A 20,102-nucleotide genomic window follows, 5' to 3' on the forward strand; every position below is an offset into this window, starting at 1 on the left:
CACACCAGAAACATAGTAGGCTAAAAACAAAACAAAACAAACAAACCCAGAAATGTTGTGAAGAAGAAAGAAAAGTTGATTGTTCTTATACTAAAAAAGCATTTTGAGAATAAGTAGTTCTGCATTCTTAGCCTAGGATAGGTCAGAGGCCAGATGGTCTGGTCACGTCTGGTGGTCTGGATGATAGATGTCAGGTAAATGTCAGGTGGTCTGGATACATGTATCATTGAGAGGGTTATTTGGAGGTCTGTTGTATGTCCAGGTGTTGACACACAACAAACTAATGTATGTCCAAGCATCGACACAGTTCAAAAGTGTAATTTCCCAGGCTAGTTGAGACAAGAATAAAATTGTTTCCTCATGCCTCAAACTACTTCATTATGGTAATTTTGCAGGTTCTCTGTAGTGCCTCCATTTATCTATTTAAGTGATTCCACTTATCTATCTAAGGTTTGCAATTCAACAGCTTTAAGTGTATCCACAAAGTGTTCATTCATTACCACAGTCAAAATGAGAAAATTTTTATTACTCCCCAAAGAAACCCTGTACCCCTAAGCCATTACATCCAAGTCCCTTCATTTCTCCCTGGCCTAGAGAACCACTAATTTACTTCTCTCTCTGTAGATGTATCTATTCTGGACATCGCATATAAGTGAAATCATACAACATGTGCTCCTTGTGACTGGCTTCTTTCACTTAGCATGTTTTCAGTGTTCATTTATATTGTAGCATGCATCAGTACTTCATTCCTTGTTGTGACTGAATAATATTTTATCTACTAATTAGTTGATGAAACTTTCTTTATGCATTACTCTATTCTTCTGTTTCCTTTTTCTTCAAACTAGAGGGGTGTGTGGCAATTTTTTTCACCCTGTTTCTCTTGTTAAATAAGGTGAAGTCAAAATAATATGTTTGTTCTCAGTGGTACAAGAGAACAACAGTCATCTTCTCTGTATGGGGAGTAACTTACAAACCAAAATCTTCTCACTCGGAACCTGCCCCAGGCCATTGGTACGACTGTTTTTGAGAAAGTAACTTTGAAGCATTCTTCTTCATCTTTTTATAGCTGTTCAGGTATTTTGCAGGGTATGTGGTTATTTCTTGTTTTTGTCTTTATTTTTTCTTCTGCCTTTTAAAAATGTGAAGGTCAATAAGTGTTTGTTGTATACTCTGGAGAATCCTCACCCCATGTAAAGGGGGAAAATTATGTCACCTCAAGTGCTGTTAGTTTAATTGGTCAAACCAAAATTCTGAGTGCAAGATATGTATTGCATTATAAGAACCCCAAAATATGTTTAATAAATGGAGTGAGGGGTTGATAATTTTAATATTTTTCTTTTTCTGGGCTGCAGAGGCAATATAATTAAAATGAAATCCCAGGGCTTTCCCACAAATATGATCACAGTAGTGGTCATTTTCACTAACATTCCAGTTATTTCCCAGTGAGTATTTACCAGCCCCTCCCTACTGTTTACAACCAGACACCATAGGAATTAAATGACTGCCCGCAGGTCAGTGAAGACTAATATTTGTAGAGAGTGTCATCACCCGCCAGCTCTTTCACATACATTTCACATATGAATCCTTGGATGTTCATATATGAATCCTGTAGGACCCCTACTGCACTGATGCAGAAGCTGTGTGCCGCTGAAGGTTCTGATTTGTCAAAAGCAATGAGAATCAAAATATCACCTTAGAATTTCTGATTCCGAAACTTTTCTTCTGCCTCGTAAGAGCCATTGCAAAAGTAAAGGAAGGTGTCAGATGGACTTGGACAAAGAAGACCTGAACTCTGAATGATGCAACATCTTGTTCTAACCTTTCTAGACAGTTGAAATTGGATGAAGTTCCCACTTGATAGCCTGTGAAAAGAGGGGTGTCCTTCCCCAAAATATCTGCAAATTCTCTGGTCCTTAGTTTCTGATAATGACATAATTGCTTCAGTATCTCCTGCTTTTCAACTCCCCATTATCACTCATTCCTCACTTCCTTGCCTTTCTGTTCTTTGATCTACCCAATCATTGAATTCCCATGCGTTCGTCTTTCCCCAGACCCTTCGCATGAGAGAGCAGTGTGGAGCGTGCTAATTTGGAGAGAATGACAGGACATTAATTCTGGCAACACAGGACTGAATATCATACATTAAACATCTTTTACTCAAAGTCCTCCAGCCTCTTTAACATGAGGCTTGCCTCCTGGCCCCTTCCTCTGGAATCTCCGGTTTCCTGCTCAACTGGAGCAGTTTGCTGCTCATGTCCGCCCTGGCAGAGGGGGCGCGCTGCTCCCGGCTCTGACAGGTGGTACTTCGTGCTTTCCTCCTCCTAAATTTTCTGAACCAAGACCTTGAGACCTCCCTCACCCTCCTTAAAACTGCTGATCAAAGTAATTTTTCTTTTAAAAAAAGGAAATTTCCTTAAGAACTACTTTAATAGAACCAGAGACATGGAAGTAGGGATCAGACTGACAAACCTCAAGGCGGGGGGGGAGGGGGGTAGAGGGAAGAGATAATTCAAAGAACTTATATGCATATAAGCATAACCAATGGACATAGACAACAATGCTGTTGGGGGGGGGGGTGTTGGGAGGAGGGTGCCAATGAGGGGAAAAGGAGAAACAAAAATAAAGAAAAATTAAGAAAAAACTATTTTTGATCTATATATTCTTTGTCTTGCCACGTGCACCATCTAATTAAATTACCATGGCCCTATGAAATGAAATACTATTTTTGCAAATCTGTAGTGTGGTAATCAAAAATAGAGTTAAGTAACTTATGCAAGGTCCCGCAGCCAGTCAGTGGTAGAGCCAGGACTTGATAGTCTCGATCAAATATGTCTGGAGAGCCCTGGCCAGTTTGGCTCAGCGGTTAGAGCATCAGCCTGCGGTCCTGAGAGACCCGGGTTTGGTTCCCGCTAAGGGCATGTACTTCGGTTGCAGTTTGTCCCCGGCCCTGGTTGGTTGTGCGGGTGGCAACCACTCAATGTGTCCCTTTCACATCGATGTTTCTCTCTCTCTCTGTTCCTCTCTCTCCCTCACACTCTACCTGAACAAAAAACGGGAAAATGTCCTTGGGTGAGGATGATACAAAAATAAATAAATAAATAATTATGTCTGGAGAAAAGGCTGCCATTCTAGCATCAGTAAAGTGTTCTTGTAAGTCTTGCTCCAAAAATGTCTGTAATTGTTTCTATGTCAGGTGACATCTGCTGAGGACGATTATTCAGTAAAGTAGCTTTGTAGCTTTATTCAATCCAATGACAACATGGCTTACTTAAGTATGGCAATGTGGTGTTAACATTTTTTTTTTAGGTTGTAATTTAAATCTGGTGGAAGCTAAAACAACACCGTGAAAGGCAACGCTTTCTCTTTAAATGTATCTTGTGTGTGCATCAATTTACTTTCCATCAGGGTTTCTCAACCCTGGCACTATTCACCCTTGGGGATGAAGCATGCTCTGCTGTGGGTGGTCCTGTGCCCTGTGGGATGGTCAGCGGCATTCCTAGCCTCTACTGCCAGTAGCCCACCCCCCGAGTTATAACAACCAAAAATGCCTCCAGACATGGCCAAATATCCCATGGGGTTAATACTGCCCCAGTTGAGAACCATCAGGTTACATCATAAACTCTCCCATGCATAATATTAAAACATAGCAAAAAACAAAAACAACAACAAAAAACTCATGAAATGAGCGCCTACAGGTTAACAGTGACTGTGGTAGCCTTGTTCTTTGCCTGTCTCTAAGGAAATACAGAAATAACCATTCATCGTGTAGGCTAATGGAAGGTGCTCGTGTATTCTAGAAATAATAGAAAAAGAATACATTCCACATTGCTAGAATTAAGCTAAATACACTTGACTTAATCAAGACCATTAGCTCTTCAACTCTCATTTATTCAGGGAATGATTAGCCTATTTCCTGTTTCTTTCCTCTGAGTGCAAATACTTCTCTGCCTGGTCTTTAGCTTTCCTCATCACTAGAAATTGAAATTAGTCCACAGACATTATCTAGTGCTTTCTGTATACTTCGAAGTGCTAGTATTTCAAAGCATAATATGTGTAAAGAGTATACAATCACAGTGCTTATGCAATCCTTCCAGTATCCTGTTCATGGCAGATAAGTGGTTGACCTGTCTATCGTAGGTTTCGTAAATTCTCTACTCCTTAAATAGCTCCAAGGACAGAAGTGCTGCCATGTAAGTTGCTCATTCCAGACTTTCATCTTTCATTCTGATGGTTCCGATGATTCTCTACATCCAAAATGCTTACATTTTAGTCTGTTTCCTTGTATGGGTTTCCTTTGTGGATATGTGTGTATGCCCTATGACCTTAGAGTCAGAAACCAAAAAAAAAAAGGAGTTCATATCTTGATGTGCATGTTAATCTCTCTCGCTTTCCCCCTCCCTCTTCAGTTTGTATGATACCACACTTATGTATTTGATTCTCTCAATACCATGGTAACTGTGGTTTCATTTTATATTCAATATATATTATAATCTGTTATAATTTAATATAATGAAAATTGTGTCACACATGCCTAAAGCAGTCATGCCCATAAGGGAAATGAGATTTGCTGAACTGATGGAGAAGAAACAAAGGTCTCACTCATGCACCTTCAACCTCAGCTGGCTTCGTACTCCTCAGATTCTGTGCTCTCTGTAATAATTATCGTTATGATGATATTAAAGAAACATGACTTCTTTGAATGGGAAGCTTGGTCCTCGTTAAAGTAATATAAGAACCTGATCGTTAAAGAAACTATGATGATGACTCTAATAGTTTAGGAAAAAACACCCTACTGCAAATATATATGTCTAATGAGAAAATAATAAGCAAAACACATACCCAACTAGAACTGGGTAAAGCAAACTTCGAAAGGAATACATAACACTAAAACAGGGCAATTTCTCACAGGTGTTTTCTTCTCCTTGGCCCAAGAATGATCATCAGTCATTAAGATTGACACCTCATCTAAGGAATGGGGGTGTAGAGCCAGAGAGTCCACATTCATTTGGATTTTAAAACATTTTTATTTTATTTTATTTTTTTTGTTACAGATGTTTCTCCTTTTTTCCCCCATTGACACCCTCCTCCCACCCCCACCCCACCCCCAGCGTTATTGTCTTGTCTTTGTTTACGCATACATGCGTTTAAGTTCTGTGGTTTATCTCTTCCCTTCCCCAACATCCACCTCTTCTGAGCTTTGTCAGTCTGCACCCCACTTCCAGGTCTCTGGGTCTATTTTAAACAGAAAACTAATAAGGTGCTGACACACTGTAGTTCTTAAATTTAAAAACAGGCTCAACTTTCAGGCCATCCTTTTCCTTCACATACAGGCTTAAGGAAGACATGTATAAATGACTGACAAGAAGTCCAGGTTTACGGGAGAGATCTAAGAATATAGTGTGTTCTTGGTAACTGGCGGATTTTCTTCCAGTTAGCCCATAGCAGAATAATCAATTTCTACACTATTCCCCAGATGACAGCACCCCAATCTAAAATGACCCCATAAGGAAACTTTGATCTAATGGTATCCCTAATCTATGAAAAAAAATCAGAGAGTAGATCCTAAAAATTCATATTACAAGGCAACAAAATCAATTTTTTTTGGTACGTGTATGAGATGCTAGACATTAACTAAACTTATTGTGGCAATCCTTTAGCAAAATATGTAAGTGAAGTCTTTATGCTACATCTTAAACTTATACAGTGCTGTTTGTCAGTGATATCTAAATAGAACGAAAGAGAATAGAAGAGAAAGAAGATCCATAAGTGAACCTCATCTCCTGCAGGAAATAGATCCATGCTGGTGACAATACAGCTCAACCACACAGTGTTGAATTTGGTTGAATCTAGCAACTACAGAAACCCTTAGGAGAGAATTCATAATGTAAAGGCCATGGTTTCAGACCTACAAAACCATGAAAGTATTGTCAAACGGAGTAGATGAAAAAAGAAATGGGAGGTCTTGTTCAGATGGGACCTTTGCTGTAACACCAGTCTCCTTTTAATGCCAATCAAGTTGTCCTGAGTCTTCCAAGAAGGTTGGAACTGAGCACAGAGTGTTTATAATTAGGTTACTGCCCGGCATTCTATTTCAGCCTGCCAGTAATAAATCTCTGAGCTAATTTGTCTTAGTACACAAGTTCTGTGGCACAAAACCACAGGTTAGTGAAAAACCCATAAAAATAAATCCAGGAGATGCTGGGTCTCCTTGTAAATGCAATTTCTTCTTTTATTTATAGGACCTACTGGTTCTCATAAAAGATAGATAAAATGTGGTATGTGAATTGTGGTGGCAACAAGCAGGAGGTAGGTTGATTGTTGCTCAAAGTGACAAGATTTAGATAGAACTTAAGGCTCAGCCCATTCCAGATCACAGACGGGCATGTGGCAAGTGAAACAGAATAAAAAAGACACTCAGGTTACTGTGATAGAACTTTCAGTTACTGATGCTAATGGCAGGAGTGATAAAAGAGCTAAATGAAACTAGGCATTTTAGCCAACTGTTTCAACATCTCTCATGCAAACAACTTTTACAATTTAGCATAATCTAAATAAAAGTGATATGAATGTTTCTTTACTTGTCTTTTTTGGTGGAGACAACGCATAGTAAAAATAACACCAATATATAGTATCACATTTTTTATAAAAGGCAAAAGTGGATAAAAAGGGCAGAGGCAACTATATAGAGATTAACCTCATTTTGGAATACCATTAGATCTCCAAGGAACAGTTCTAGTAAGCTGCAGTCACTGTTTAGTCAGGGAAAATAATGGAAAAGGTCCAGAACTTCACTAAAATGTTCTGAAAGTGTCTTTCAGCTACTCTTTAAAAAAAATGATTTGAAATCTAACATATTTAAACATGAAACTGAAAAATTAAAATAGACATGAATAAATGCTGATCAATCTCCATTTCTTTAAAGAAATAGAAATTAGTGAACCACTGCTGACCTGAAGTAAATTCATTAAAGTGCACTCCTAAAGTTAATAGCAAATTATAATGATATAGAAACCTCCAACCATGGCCTGTCTCTACACTGGTGTAAGCCTTTGGGAAAAGCATGCTATATATTCAGCCTACTTCACTTTTCCTGTTTGTTTTACCTGAATTCCTCCCCACACCACTCTAATAACCACACACAGTCTATCTATGCAAATAGAGTCCATTCAAAACAAGTCTCAGAGGTAGCCACACAGTGAAAAGGAAAGGAGTCTAAAATGGAGAGTGGTTTTAAGATGGCTTTGATACTTTCGGCCAGCCGATGTGGCTCAGTGGTTGAGCATCGTCCCATTCACCAAGAGGTCACCAGTCAGGACACATGCCCAGGTTGTGGCACCATCCCCAGTATGGGGCATGCAGGGGGCAGCCAGTCAGTGTTCTCTCTCATCAATAATTCTGTCTGTCTCTCCCTCTTCTTTCCTCTCTCTCTAAAATCAATAAAGAAAAAAAAATTAAAAACAAGATGGCCCCGATGCTTTGCATCAAGCTCATTAGGTGGGAATAGTGGCCACTGGGTGTATGAGTCAAGTTTAACTGTCTTATTCTTAGTTTTCTTAAGTGAGTCCCACATACTATGTTTGAAATCATTTGTAAATGTTTGATCACTTCCAGTTTTGCTTCAAGGCTAGTTCGTGGCCTAGTGAATGAGCTTAATGAATCAAACTCATGTTTCACAACAAGAACTCACTTTCCTGGGCTCTTGAGAATTAGAGTGCTTCTCAATGTCTCTGAAAGAATTTTCCCTAATGTCTTGTGTATACCTAACTTTCCTTCTAGCACCCATTCACTCCTGCCTCCCTAGGTGACTCACTCCCCAGCCCAGGATAGGTAGGAGAAAAGATAAGAAGATATTACCACTCAGGACAATGTTTACAAACACGATGTTTCTGTGTACCATTTAGATCTTTCTGTTTGTAAACAAAATACTCTGGTTTTTAGACTATTCTCATCTATCATATGAGGTCAGATCCCCTACTTCCTTGGCTATTGCGAATATATTGAATCTTCAGAGTTCAACTTAACCTGGAAAAGATGTTTTACATTTAAATTTCTATTTCTCAAATACAATCTGTTTGAGCAAGTCTTTTTTTGCTTTTCTAATTAATATTGAATACGACCTTCTGTTACCAACACTACACACACACACACACACACACACACACACACACATAATTATCTATATCCCTCTTTTTTAAAACGAGTTGGACATGAAAAAGTTAAGCAACTATATGTCAGGAAATGAGCTGGAATCGAAGTGAGCTAATGCATAAATTTGAAAGCCCAGAGTCGCACAGTTCTGGCTGTGTGCCTTCCAGAGGTCACATGAGAAATGGAAACGTGATCAGTTACAAGATTAATTGTCCACAAGTTAAAACGGCTCAGTGTTGTAGGATGATGGTTCTGCAGGCAACGGGACCCAGCGAGCAGTCGTGGTGCTGGAGGAACATTGACAACTTCCCAGAGGGAGAAGTTTTCTGAATTTCATAAATGAGTGTTGATGTGACAGGTCCACAGATTTCCTTTTAGAAATCACTGAGCTAAAACAAGAGCCCTGAGGTTTCTTCTTGTCCTTTATTTAGTCTGGCTATTGGTTGAGAAGGCGTGACTCTCAAACAGTTCAGCAAGATTCTTAAGCATGGTCTCATTCCCATGGTCCCCTTTGCACTGAAGACTCTTAACTGGAACCCAAAGAGAGAAGCAGACTTGTACAAAGTCAGTTGCGTATGAAAGTTCTTGAGGCTTTGCTCATTTCCCTTTTAGTTTTATGACTGTCAGTGAAGCTAGCTTTACTTTGTGATACATTGGAAAGTTGTTACAGTGTTATTTCTGGGAGCTCCCACCATTAAGACTAGAGTTGCTGATGCAATAACACTGGGCGGGGCAAAAGTAGATTGACAGTTGTTTGTATGGGAAATAATGCAATAATGAATTCATAATACAAGAATAAACTTGGTATTTCACATACTTCCAACTGTAAACCTACTTTTGCCCCACCCTGTGCATCAAATATGGGTTAGACATAGTCAAGTGTCCAACATACAAAGATGCTGCATTCTACAGGTAGATCTGTGTGATTCCTTAAGATTTATTTTCTTCTTTGGGTGTGCTATTGATTTGAACCTAAAAGTTCTCTTCTCAACACCCCCCCCATAGGTTTTCCATTTCAAAAACAAAAAACCTATTATCCTACATGGGCCTGGTTTGGTTTCTGTAATAAATGATGGCATACTGTGTTTAGTGTAATCTAACAAATCCTACCTCCTTTTAAATAAGAAAGATATACAGTGATACCTCGGTTCTCAAACATAATTCGTTCCAGGAGGACGGTCGAGAACCAAATTGTTCGAGAACCGAAGCAATGAAACCCAATAGGAAATAATGGAAACTGGATTAATTCATTCCAAGCCCCAGAAAATGCCTATTTACTGGCCTAATTTGTATATAATATGTAGAAAAACATAAGTCTCAACAAGAAATAAAAGTGTACAGTATGTCTAAGGGTTAAATTCAGTGTAAAGCGTGACTCTCTCCACAAAGCGTGACTCTCTCTCTGCACTCACACTGACAACGCAAGCAAGGCGCGCTGGGCCGAATGAACGCCATTCGGCTCAACTCGGCTCATCTCGGAAGTTCGAGTTCCAAATATTTGTTCGGATTCCAAGACAAATTTTCTCGAATCTCCTGGTCGAATACCGATTTGGTCGAAAGTCAAGGCGTTCGAGAACCGAGGTATCACGTATAGTAAAAATAATACCACTCATTAGAGCTAGTATTCATTGATCAATTGTGATTTTCCAGGCATTGTGCTAAGCATTGTACCTGCTTCGTCTTATTCCATTTTATCAGCCCCCATTGAGATAGGTGCTTTTATTTATCCATGTTATTAATGAAGAAACTGAGGCATACCGAAGTTAACAACTTGCCCAAGGCTAGTAAGGGACCAATAAGAGAACCAGAACTCAACACCTGACTTCAAGCAACATGTACTTTTCTGAACCAGGTTATGTTTTGAACCTATCTCTCATGTCGGAGTGGCGAACAAAACTCTCGGGGAAGGGGCTTACCATTGAAATGAAGGTAAAAATGTTATTGGGGGGGGTCTCAAGCTTAGGAGAATATGAATTTATTGGGATGATTGTGATGTACCTATCTAGAAAAGAGTGCTTTCCCACCCTGCAGTTAAAAAGTAAGTCATGAGCCCTGGCCGATTTGGCTCAGCGGTTAGAGCGTTGGCCCGCAGACCAGAGAGTCCCGGGTTCAGTTGCCGCTAAGGGCACATATCTCAGTTGCAGTTTGTCCCTGGCCCTGGTTGGGGTCGGTGGGTGGCAACCACATGATGTGTCTCTCTCATGTTGGTATTTTTCTCTCTCTTTCTTCCTCTCTTCCTCCCCCTTTCTCTGAAGATAAATGCAAAAATGTCCTCAGGTGAGGATAAAAAAAGTAAGTCATGAAAAAGATAAACTATTTAAATGGCCATGTCTGCACAAGTATTTCCAAATCTTTCAGTTGTTGGATTTGTTCATTCCTGAATAACTTTACACACAGAGGGGATGTGTACACAGTTCAAGTGTAGCAAATGGATTCTGTGTAGAATTTTATCCAGATTATTGCAGAATTTTCTCTCTGTGAAGCCATTTAGATGAAATGGCTTTTAGGGAGGAACAAGTTACTCTGACAGCTTGGTGCTGCATTACTGGGACATAGATAAATTTTTGTTTAAAGTTTTTTTGTTTTTTTATGTATATTTAAGAGTTTATCTCAATAGGTGTTTGAGTAAATAAACTAGCACACCAACCCTGTGATTTTACTGATGTTATTGTTTAGATAAAACTAGATTGATTTTTAAATGGAGGGAGTACATTTAAAGCCAAAACTCTAAAAAGTTCAATATGACAGGAAGCACACAGAGAAGGGGACAATTGCGAAGTTGATGCATGAAGGCCTGACATTAGCAAAAAAACTTGGTAGCATTAGTGCCTTTCCGTCACCAGCCTATGAATTAGCCTTTTCTCCTATACACTGTGGATATGTAACTTGCAGAAATAATACAATGGGAGGATGAAGGTGAGAATAGATTGTTACCTTTCTGTTTCTCCCCTCCTTGTGTGAGGTGATAGAATTCTTTGTGTACATAGCTATAACTTTTTTTAAAATGTATTTTTTTCATTTCCCCCATGAATAGCATTTTTCTTACTTGCAGCCAACAATGTATATCTGGTGTAGAATGTTTCTTTAGCTTTCTTCCCCTTTAACATTTCGTTTTCCAGGTCCTCTGTGGAGCATAAACAAGTCCCAGTGTCTCTTTCTTTCCGTCAATCCTTGTAGTTTGTTCTTCCGTACAGTCCCTGTCACAGGGCTGGGAGGAAGATAACATAGTCTTGCTCTAGTCAGATAAGATGTTTAAAAATAAAAGATACCATGAGCTACAACTAAATGATGCCCAAGGGTCAAAGTAATCTCTCTTTCCAGAATAGCTGCCTTACTCAGCTGAGAATTCTCGAGCAGGTAGTGCTGTAGAAAATGGTACCCACTTACTCATTTTTTTATTCAGATTCAAAATGACATTAAAATTGGAATTAGGCTAGGTTTCCAATATCACATTCGGAGTAATTTCATATGTTTACATTTCCGTCTCCATCTCTTTCTGGGCTTTTCTTTCAGTCTCACGTCAAATCTTATCAGTGATGAATTTAAGAAAGGATATGGATTACTTAATTTGTTTATTTCATTTTTTTGCATTACATCTCAATGATGACTTTGTTTTTATTGGTAACTGCTTTTCATTTTTAAAAATGAGCTTAGCACTCCTCATTACATATTGAAAAATGCAACACATAAAATGAAGCATGAAGGAGATTTAAAATAATGCGTTTTCGCCCTGGCCAGTTTGGCTCAGCGGTTAAAGCGTCAGTCTGCGGTACAGAGAGACCCGGGTTCGGTTCCCGCTAAGGGCACGTACTTCGGTTGCAGTTTGTCCCCGGCCCTGGTTGGTCGTGCGGGTGGCAGCCACTCGATGTGTCCCTTCACATCGATGTTTCTCTCTCTCTCTCCCTTCCTCTCTCTCCCTCCCACTCTATCTGTACAAAAAATGGAAAAATATCCTCGGGTGAGGATAAAAAAAAAAAAAAAAAAATAATGCGTTTTCCCTTCTTCTTTGTAGATGGGAAGGTTGAAGTCACGAAAGAAGGCGTGAAGCTGTGCACCATGGGCCCAGGAAAAGTGTTCGGGGAGCTGGCTATCCTGTACAACTGTACCCGGACAGCGACCGTCAAGAGTAAGACTTTCATTTATCAGATACTTTCAATGTCTTTTATCCCTGGACCTGGGAGGTGTTGATTAACATACCTCTTGATTTCATCTTTGTAATTTTATTCATCTGTATTTTCGTTTTTGCTTTGAAATATAGTCGATATATTTCAAAAAGAGGATTACTTTTGATATATTACTAAAGGAGGATTGTTCATCAGTTTTGCAAAACTTAAGTTTTAGTGCTGACTTATGAAAAGTATCCTTTTAATCCAGAATTTGTATAAATTGGCATTAACAAAATGATATAATTTTATAAGTTAAAATTAAACAGGAGCGACATCTTTTCTTCTTCTACTTTTAAAGCCTCAGAATCATATTTAAATAATTTTTACATATCTACTATTTTGGGTTACACTTCCCGCAGAAATGCCACTTTGCTCAGTGATTTAGAAAAATTAAGAGGAGAGATGTACATCTCATTCAAACATCGAGTGAGATATATCCTGAATTCTAAAACTCTTCTGAGTATATTCTTGTCTTCAGCTGCTCATCAAGCTGAATATTATAGCATTTTTCTTTTCTACTGATTGGGCTTATTTTAAATCAAGGCAATAAAGCAACTTGTTTCCCAAATTCTACGTATATGTGTATATAGGATTTCTCTAGCAACTTTTATGGCTTGGTAGAAGCAGCTGCAATAGTTAGAGAGGAAAAGATGTTTTAAGTACTCCTTCTTCATGACTGCGGGACATAATGAGTGTGTAACCAACAGAGCTGAATACAAATGCCAACCGTGGGAGCCCGTTTTATCTTCAGGCAGACATGTGTGTTTCATGTTCAAAAAGTTCTGACATGTTATCCTGTGGACGGTAGCAATCACAAATTACTTTGATTAGGTTGTGTCACTTTTTAAAAAATTCAGTCGGTAACATGACATTGCTAATATCAATTTGTTTAATCTGGCTGTCACTGACTGTGTGTGTGTGTGTGTGTGTGTGTGTGTGTGTGTGTGTGTGTGTGTGTGTTTCACTTAGAAAGTATGGCAGTGGTTGACAATGTGACATTGAACTTGGGTTGTAAATGACCTAAGAATGATTTTAGAGAGAGAGGAAGGGAGAGGGAGAGAGAGATAGAAACATCGATGAGAGAGAACATCAATTGGCTGCCTCCTGCATGCCCCGCGGCTGGGGATCAGGCCCACAGCCTGGGCATGTGCCCTGACTGGGAATCGAACCAGCGACCTCTTGATGCGTGGGTCGATGCTCAACCACTGAGCCACACCAGCCGCGCGCGACCTATTTTTTATAAGATGAATGCTTCTCTTCATAAAAATCAGCTGTCTTATTAGGTACCTAGAAAATGGCATTAATCTGCACTGGCCTCTGTCGTACTTCTGTTCGGTAAATTTAAATAGACACTGTGCATCTGACGTGGCGAGAAGCTGGGTGTTGAATGCAAGTTATAATCCTAACTTTTGAGGGTCAAAACATCCATTAATAATGGAAAGAAGTGATGAAGTATGTTTTTTTTTTTCCTTTATTGACTTTAGAGAAGAAGGAAGGAGGGGGAGAGATGGAAACACCAATGACAGAGAACATCGAATGGTCGCCTCCTGCATGCCCCCACTAGGGATTGGGCCCACAACCTGGGCATGTGCTGTGACCACCAGGAATTGAACTGGTGACCTCTTGGTGCATGGATCAGTGCTCAACCACTGAGCCACATTGGCCGGGCATGGAGTATGTTTTTTAACACAGACTCAGAGTTGTTTTGTGTGTGTGTGTGTGTGTGTGTGTGTGTGTGTGTGTTCGTGTGTGGTTTCTTCCTAGTGCCTACTTAAGATATGGAGTTTGTATTTGAGAAACAGCCTAAAATTTATGGTGTGTGAATATATTTATGCAAATATAATTTATAGGTGAGAAGATTTTCTACCTGAGCAAGGAATAATCTCTCTTAACAATGATTCCTTCTGAATGTTGTCTAAGAACTATAATGTGTGAACAATGACTACTTGTTGTTCAGGACCTTTTTGTCCTGTCTCCTACACTATCCAGGGAGATTTCCTTATGACTGTAGCTCTTAAAACCCATTTTTACTTGAGGTTTAAATTATACCCCGAGGCTGATCACTTTATAAATCTAATTAGATTCCATTGTGGGTGCTACTTGTACCAAATGACTAACGTCAATGCTATCAAACTCTTTACATGTGATATTTTGAAATGTCCTTATATGGCTTTATAGATCCAGTCATTTCTCATGATTCAAGATTGTGTTGACGCTTATCCATTTCTTCTTAACTGTCACTTTGCCGGTGATGACCATTTGGAGTACCCTTGAAAATGGATTCACCCACTTGAGTGTTATAGTCTGAGGAGGTGGCCATTCTTACCCAGTAGCTTATCAGTCCTGCCTCTTTTTTTTCTCACTTACATAAGCTTGTGATTCCCTTTCCCCCAACACTATCCACTTTCTTTTATGATTGAAAATGTTGATGATTTTCTTCTACTTTCTTTCTCTTTAGGTTAGCCTGAAATTTTAATGCATTTTTAATTTCACAGTCGTAACTAAATTCCAGGTGGCCTTAAAGAGCTCGTCAATGTAAATGAGTCATTTCTTGTTTAAGACAACACTTTTTGAAATTATATCAGACCACAGATAAATTCCAGTGACTTCTTCTAACAAATTTGATCCTAACACCTGTGGGTTTCCTTTAACTTAGGATATAAAAAAATAGTTGTATTTTCTTATTGAGGTATAATTGACATTTAACAGCATATTAGTTTCAGGTGTACAACATGATGATTTGCTCTATGTGTATGTTGCAAAATGATCACCATAATGTGTAGCTAACATCTGTCACCATACATATAGTTTTTTTTCTTGTGATAAGAACTTTTAAGATCTACCATCTTAGCAACTTTCAAATATGCAATACAGTATTATAACTATAGCTGTCAGGCAGTATGTTATTACAGTCCTAGGACTTATTTTATAATCCTGGAAGTTTGTATCTTTTGACCCCCTTCACCAAATTCACCCCCACCCCCACCTGTTGGTAAACACCAACCTCTTCTCTCTATCTATGAACTTGAACACATTTCTTTTTTAAAAAAATTCTACATATAAGTGAGATCATATAGTACATTTCTCTTTCTGTCTGACTTATTTCATTCATCCTAATTCACTCAAGGTCCATCCATGTTGTCAAAAATGACAAGATGTCTTTCCTTTTCTATGGCGAGTAGTAGTTATAATTCTATGGAAAGAAAACATGCATGGCATGATGTAGATGTATGTTCACAGTCTACTGTCTTATAAAACACCACTGATTTTCCCCTGAGGAATTTCGGTACAAAAAATATCAAATTAACATAGTATTGGAAACAAAATCTAACAAATATCCTGAGGTTATTCACAGTTTAAATAGGCTGAAGTTGCTGGCCAGTGTGCTCAGTGGATTGAGCGTCCTCCCATGGACTAAGAGGTCCTGGTTCAATTCCTGGTCAGGGCACATGCGCAGGTTGCAGACTCGATCCCCAGTAGGGGGCCTGCAGGAGGCAGCCGATCCATGTTTCTCTCTCACATCCATGTTTCCATCTCTCTCTCTCTAAAAAGATCAATAAAATAAATAAAAAACATATTTAAATAGGCTCAAGTTTCCTTTATTAACTGTGATGTGAAAATGGCCACTTTGTGTCTGTCCAATCACAAATGTGCCAGATGCCGTAGGGAGGGGAACGTCGTTTGTTTTATTAGGTTTCCACACCACTTGCTGTCTCCAGGGCTGTTAGAATTTCCCGTTGTGTCCACATGTTTTGGTATTCCACAAAGAAGAACTCTGCCGTCCATTTTCAAACCCCACGAGGACAGGAATTCCTAACATGCCCCTTGAGAACCCCTGCTGCTCAACTCCTATGCCTGGAAGCCAGGCGTCATCACATTCCCTAACGTGTCACCCCTGGATGAGATCTCACGCTCACTACCCCCACAGCTGAGTGTCAATTCACACTCACCCCGGGCCTCTTACTGTGTTTCTAGGCCCCAGTTCTTTAAAATCACAACAGTGGCCCGGCCGGTGTGGCTCAGTGGTTGAGCATCAACCCATGCACCAAGAGGTCACCAGTTTGATTCCTGGTGAGGACCCATGCCCGGGCTGTGGGCCCGATCCCCAATGGGGGCATGCAGGAGGCGTTCAATCAATGTTCTCTCTCATCGATGTTTATATCTCTCTCTCCCTTCTATTTCCTCTCTTTCTAAAATCAATAAAGGAAAAATAAATTAAAATCACAACTGTGGAAAAGTTAGTTCCCAGGAACCTAAAACTAGAAAGGAAAAGGCATTTAGCTTACCATGGAAGAGGGGTTCAGTGATGCGTACCCTGTGTGTGAGTTTGACGGGACTTTCATGTTGTCTTGTTTTACCTGGATTTCCCTCAACCAGTTCTGACAACCACACAGGGATTTTCTGTTTTTTTTGAGGTTTGACTCATATGGCTCTTTGCTTCAACTTCATGAATTGGTTGTTTTTGCCCGAAGATACTGAATTGAAGCCTATTCCTGTGCCTTTGAATTTCAACTCACAATGCCCCAACCTCAGGCAGTGTATTTCTAACAGTCTCATTCAAATAGACTTCAATAACAACCCGAGAGTGAAAGGTCCCTCTCTCTGTAGGAAAATGTTGGATACCCGTTTAGGATCATCATAGAGTTAGCTGCGAAGTAGGTCTATGCTGGGTGTGAATCGACGTGGACAGAATACCTGAGTGATTCTTTCTCCTTAGCTTATGTATAGCACAGATTTTAAAACTCCTCAGCATTAAAATACTTCAGTACTAACGTGAAAGAAAGTAAACATTGTACAAGAAATCTGACGAATTGATGACTTCATAACATCTGGTGGAAATGTGTTTCTGCCTTAGTCCCAATACTCTCAGGTTGCCACATTGAGACTTTTCTGGGATGTTTGTAGAGGGGAAAGTTACTAAGATATTTTACTGTGTCACTGACATTTTCAGAACAAAGTTAAAAGACTTGTGTTTTTCTGTTTATTTTTGTTTTGAAAATAAATGTGGATCTGTGCAATGGAGATGGTGTATGCCTTCCCTTGTAGCTCTGTTTCAAAGAGGACATTATTCAACCAGACTCAGAAAAAACCACCAACTATCTAAAACCTAAAAAAGGTAAATGGGGGTTCAGGGCAGATTTGACTAAAAATTTTTTTTTAATTTTTTTTTCTTTATTGATCTTTAGAGAGAGAGGGAGAGAGAGATAGAGACATCGATGAGCGAGAACATCAAATAGCCGCCTCCTGCATGCCCCCCACTGGGGATTTGGCCCACAACCTGGGCATGTGCCCTGACCGGGAATCAAACCAGCGACCGACCGCTTGGTGTATGGGTCGATGCTCAATCACTGAGCCACACCAGCCGGGTAACTACAATTTCTTACTCACATACCTCTAGGTGCTATAAATGTAATCCTATACCTGTAAGGTCAGCACACAGTGCTCTCTATTGGTAAAGAAACAAAAGAAATGAATGCCAATTTTATTGTTAATGAAAAAAAATAATAGATGAAGCTCTTATATAGTGACGGTAAACTGTGTAAATTCCATGAGATGACCACATCAGTAAAGTAAGCATTCAGACACTTTTTGGGAAATATCATTATAGAGTTCCATAAAGCATCATCTTTGTTATAGAGTTATTTTCACATGTGGAAATGGAACAAGCTTGCCTGCAATATGAACAATCCTTATCTATGCAGCTGCTACCTGGGGTTTTAATGAGCAGGTGCTGTCACGCTTCGGGTACCACACACACAAGCAGAGGAGGTAACTGTGCTAACGAGTGGCCTCTGTTCTGCCTTCTGGAGGCAAATTAAAAAGATGCATGTTTTGCTTTTGCCCAGTCTAATGCATGCTTTCTGCCAAGGATCTTGAAGGGAGAGGAGTCACAAAATAAATTTAGGTTGATGAGGACTAGAAACATGACCCTGATTAGAGAAGAAAAAATCCAGTGGTTTCCCAGGAATTGTCATCATTCTGGACGATGAAGCAAACAGCGTGTTAGAGCAGCATCTTGGGGAAGCAGGTACCTGTTTGGCAGGTTAGACAATATTCTCAGAGAATTCTTTTTTTATATCACAATTGTCTATTAAAAAAGACTGAGAAATTAGCAATATAAATCCAATTGTGGATTCCCCGAGAAATAAATTTCTTTAATAAAGGAATCAATTCACTAGGTACCAATGTTGCCACATAGCAGATCAACGTAAACAAATGAATATACAGAAATTATTCTTTAATCTCATTCCTTTATTGTCTAAGTGCATTAAGCTACAAATTAACTTTTATGGTTCTTTTTCCCTAGTCTTGATAGGAACTGTTACAGACAGAATTTATTTATGATTTATATTTAACGGCTTCCAAAAAAGTTTTGAGTCCAATATTGACGAGGTCTGGTAGACAGGCATCTGTTAGCAATGCTTCTTGGGGAAAAACAAAACAAAACAAAACAAAAGCCTCTCACAGTCAAGAGAAGACAATAATACTTAATTCAGTCTTAAGATTAGATAAGTTATTTTCTCCCTTCCTCCTTTAATTGCTCACTCACTGAGTGCCTTGAGTATTCCTATATCTAGAAAATAATCAGGCTTTAACTTATGGGGCATTATTATTCTTTAAAGGTTCAAGGATAATTTAATAGTAAATCTGAACAATAGGCAAGGATGGCTGATTTCTTTTAGCAGTTTTTTTTGTTTTGTTTTGTTTTTTTTTTTTTTTTTTATCTTTTATTTATTTTTTTTTTTTTTGTCCTCACCCGAGGACATTTTTCGATATTTTGTTCAGATAGAGTGAGTGGGAGAGAGAGAGAGAGAAACATCGACGTGAAAGCGACACATCGAGTGGTTGCCACCCACACGACCCAACCAGGGCCGGGGACAAACTGCAACCAAGGTACGTGCCCTTAGCGGGAACCGAACCCGGGTCTCTCCGGACCACAGGCCGACGCTCTAACCGCTGAGCCAAACCGGCCAGGGCTGTTTTGTTTTTTTTAATCCTGCAGAATTAGTCATTTTCCCACAAAGACCTGAAGAGGTGATTTTCAGATTTACTGAGCTGATTGAAAGAGCAAAAAGCAAAGCAGTAACATAGGTTGATACTGTATATTCTGTAATTATTTTTTAAAGGATTGTAATGGATTTCTAATGAATGCTCAAAAGTGATTGAATAGTAAGAACAGATAGTATTCGAAGGCTGTGAGGCATACATGAGGCTCGGAGCTTTGGGGATAGGTAGTGGGTTCCTCCCGTTTTATTGCTGAAGCAGTTGAGACCAGGGTGGTTACATGACTGGTCCCATATCACACAGCCAGTTAGAGGGAGAGCCATGAGTTTGAAACTACTGTGCTATGTTGCTGCCATCACAAATGCATCTATAGACCTATTTATCAGGAAAGATTTGGTTTTCACAAATAAGCTATACAGCATGTTACATTTAAAAAGAGAATCTTTTCATTGTAGCACATGGACCCACATTGAGTACATCTGTTACAAAAGGATAAATCCTGTAACACAAAGAAGAGAAGATCAGAGGCTAAAAGCCTAGAGACATAAGCAGTCAGAACCAGTTGCAGGGTCTAATTTTGCAATGATTTGAGACACGAGTTTCATGCAATGACATTTTACAGTGCAACATTTGAGACATTGCTAAGTTGCTATACATATTTTTTTTTTGCAAAATCTATTAGTGAATTTAGAGTAGGAATTATGAAAAATGTAAAGAGCAATTCAAAAACATTGAATGAATGGGGAAGGAAAAATAATTTAAATATTTTTATTTTTGTTGCAT

General features: G+C 39.2%; 1 protein-coding gene across 2 annotated transcripts in view; it reads left to right on the forward strand.

The window, feature by feature from the left end:
- Nucleotides 1-20,102, forward strand: part of PRKG1 (protein kinase cGMP-dependent 1) — a 1,169,747-nt gene that overhangs the window by 431,513 nt on the left and 718,132 nt on the right. For both annotated transcript variants that reach the window (XM_036265967.1, XM_036265966.1), the window contains exon 3: nt 12,161-12,274. In XM_036265967.1, the coding sequence (XP_036121860.1) occupies nt 12,161-12,274 (114 nt within the window). The remainder of the gene's footprint in view (nt 1-12,160; nt 12,275-20,102) is intronic.

This window comes from Molossus molossus, unplaced genomic scaffold (genome assembly GCF_014108415.1).
Source record: "Molossus molossus isolate mMolMol1 unplaced genomic scaffold, mMolMol1.p scaffold_m16_p_17, whole genome shotgun sequence".
Taxonomy (NCBI): Eukaryota; Metazoa; Chordata; class Mammalia; order Chiroptera; family Molossidae; genus Molossus; species Molossus molossus.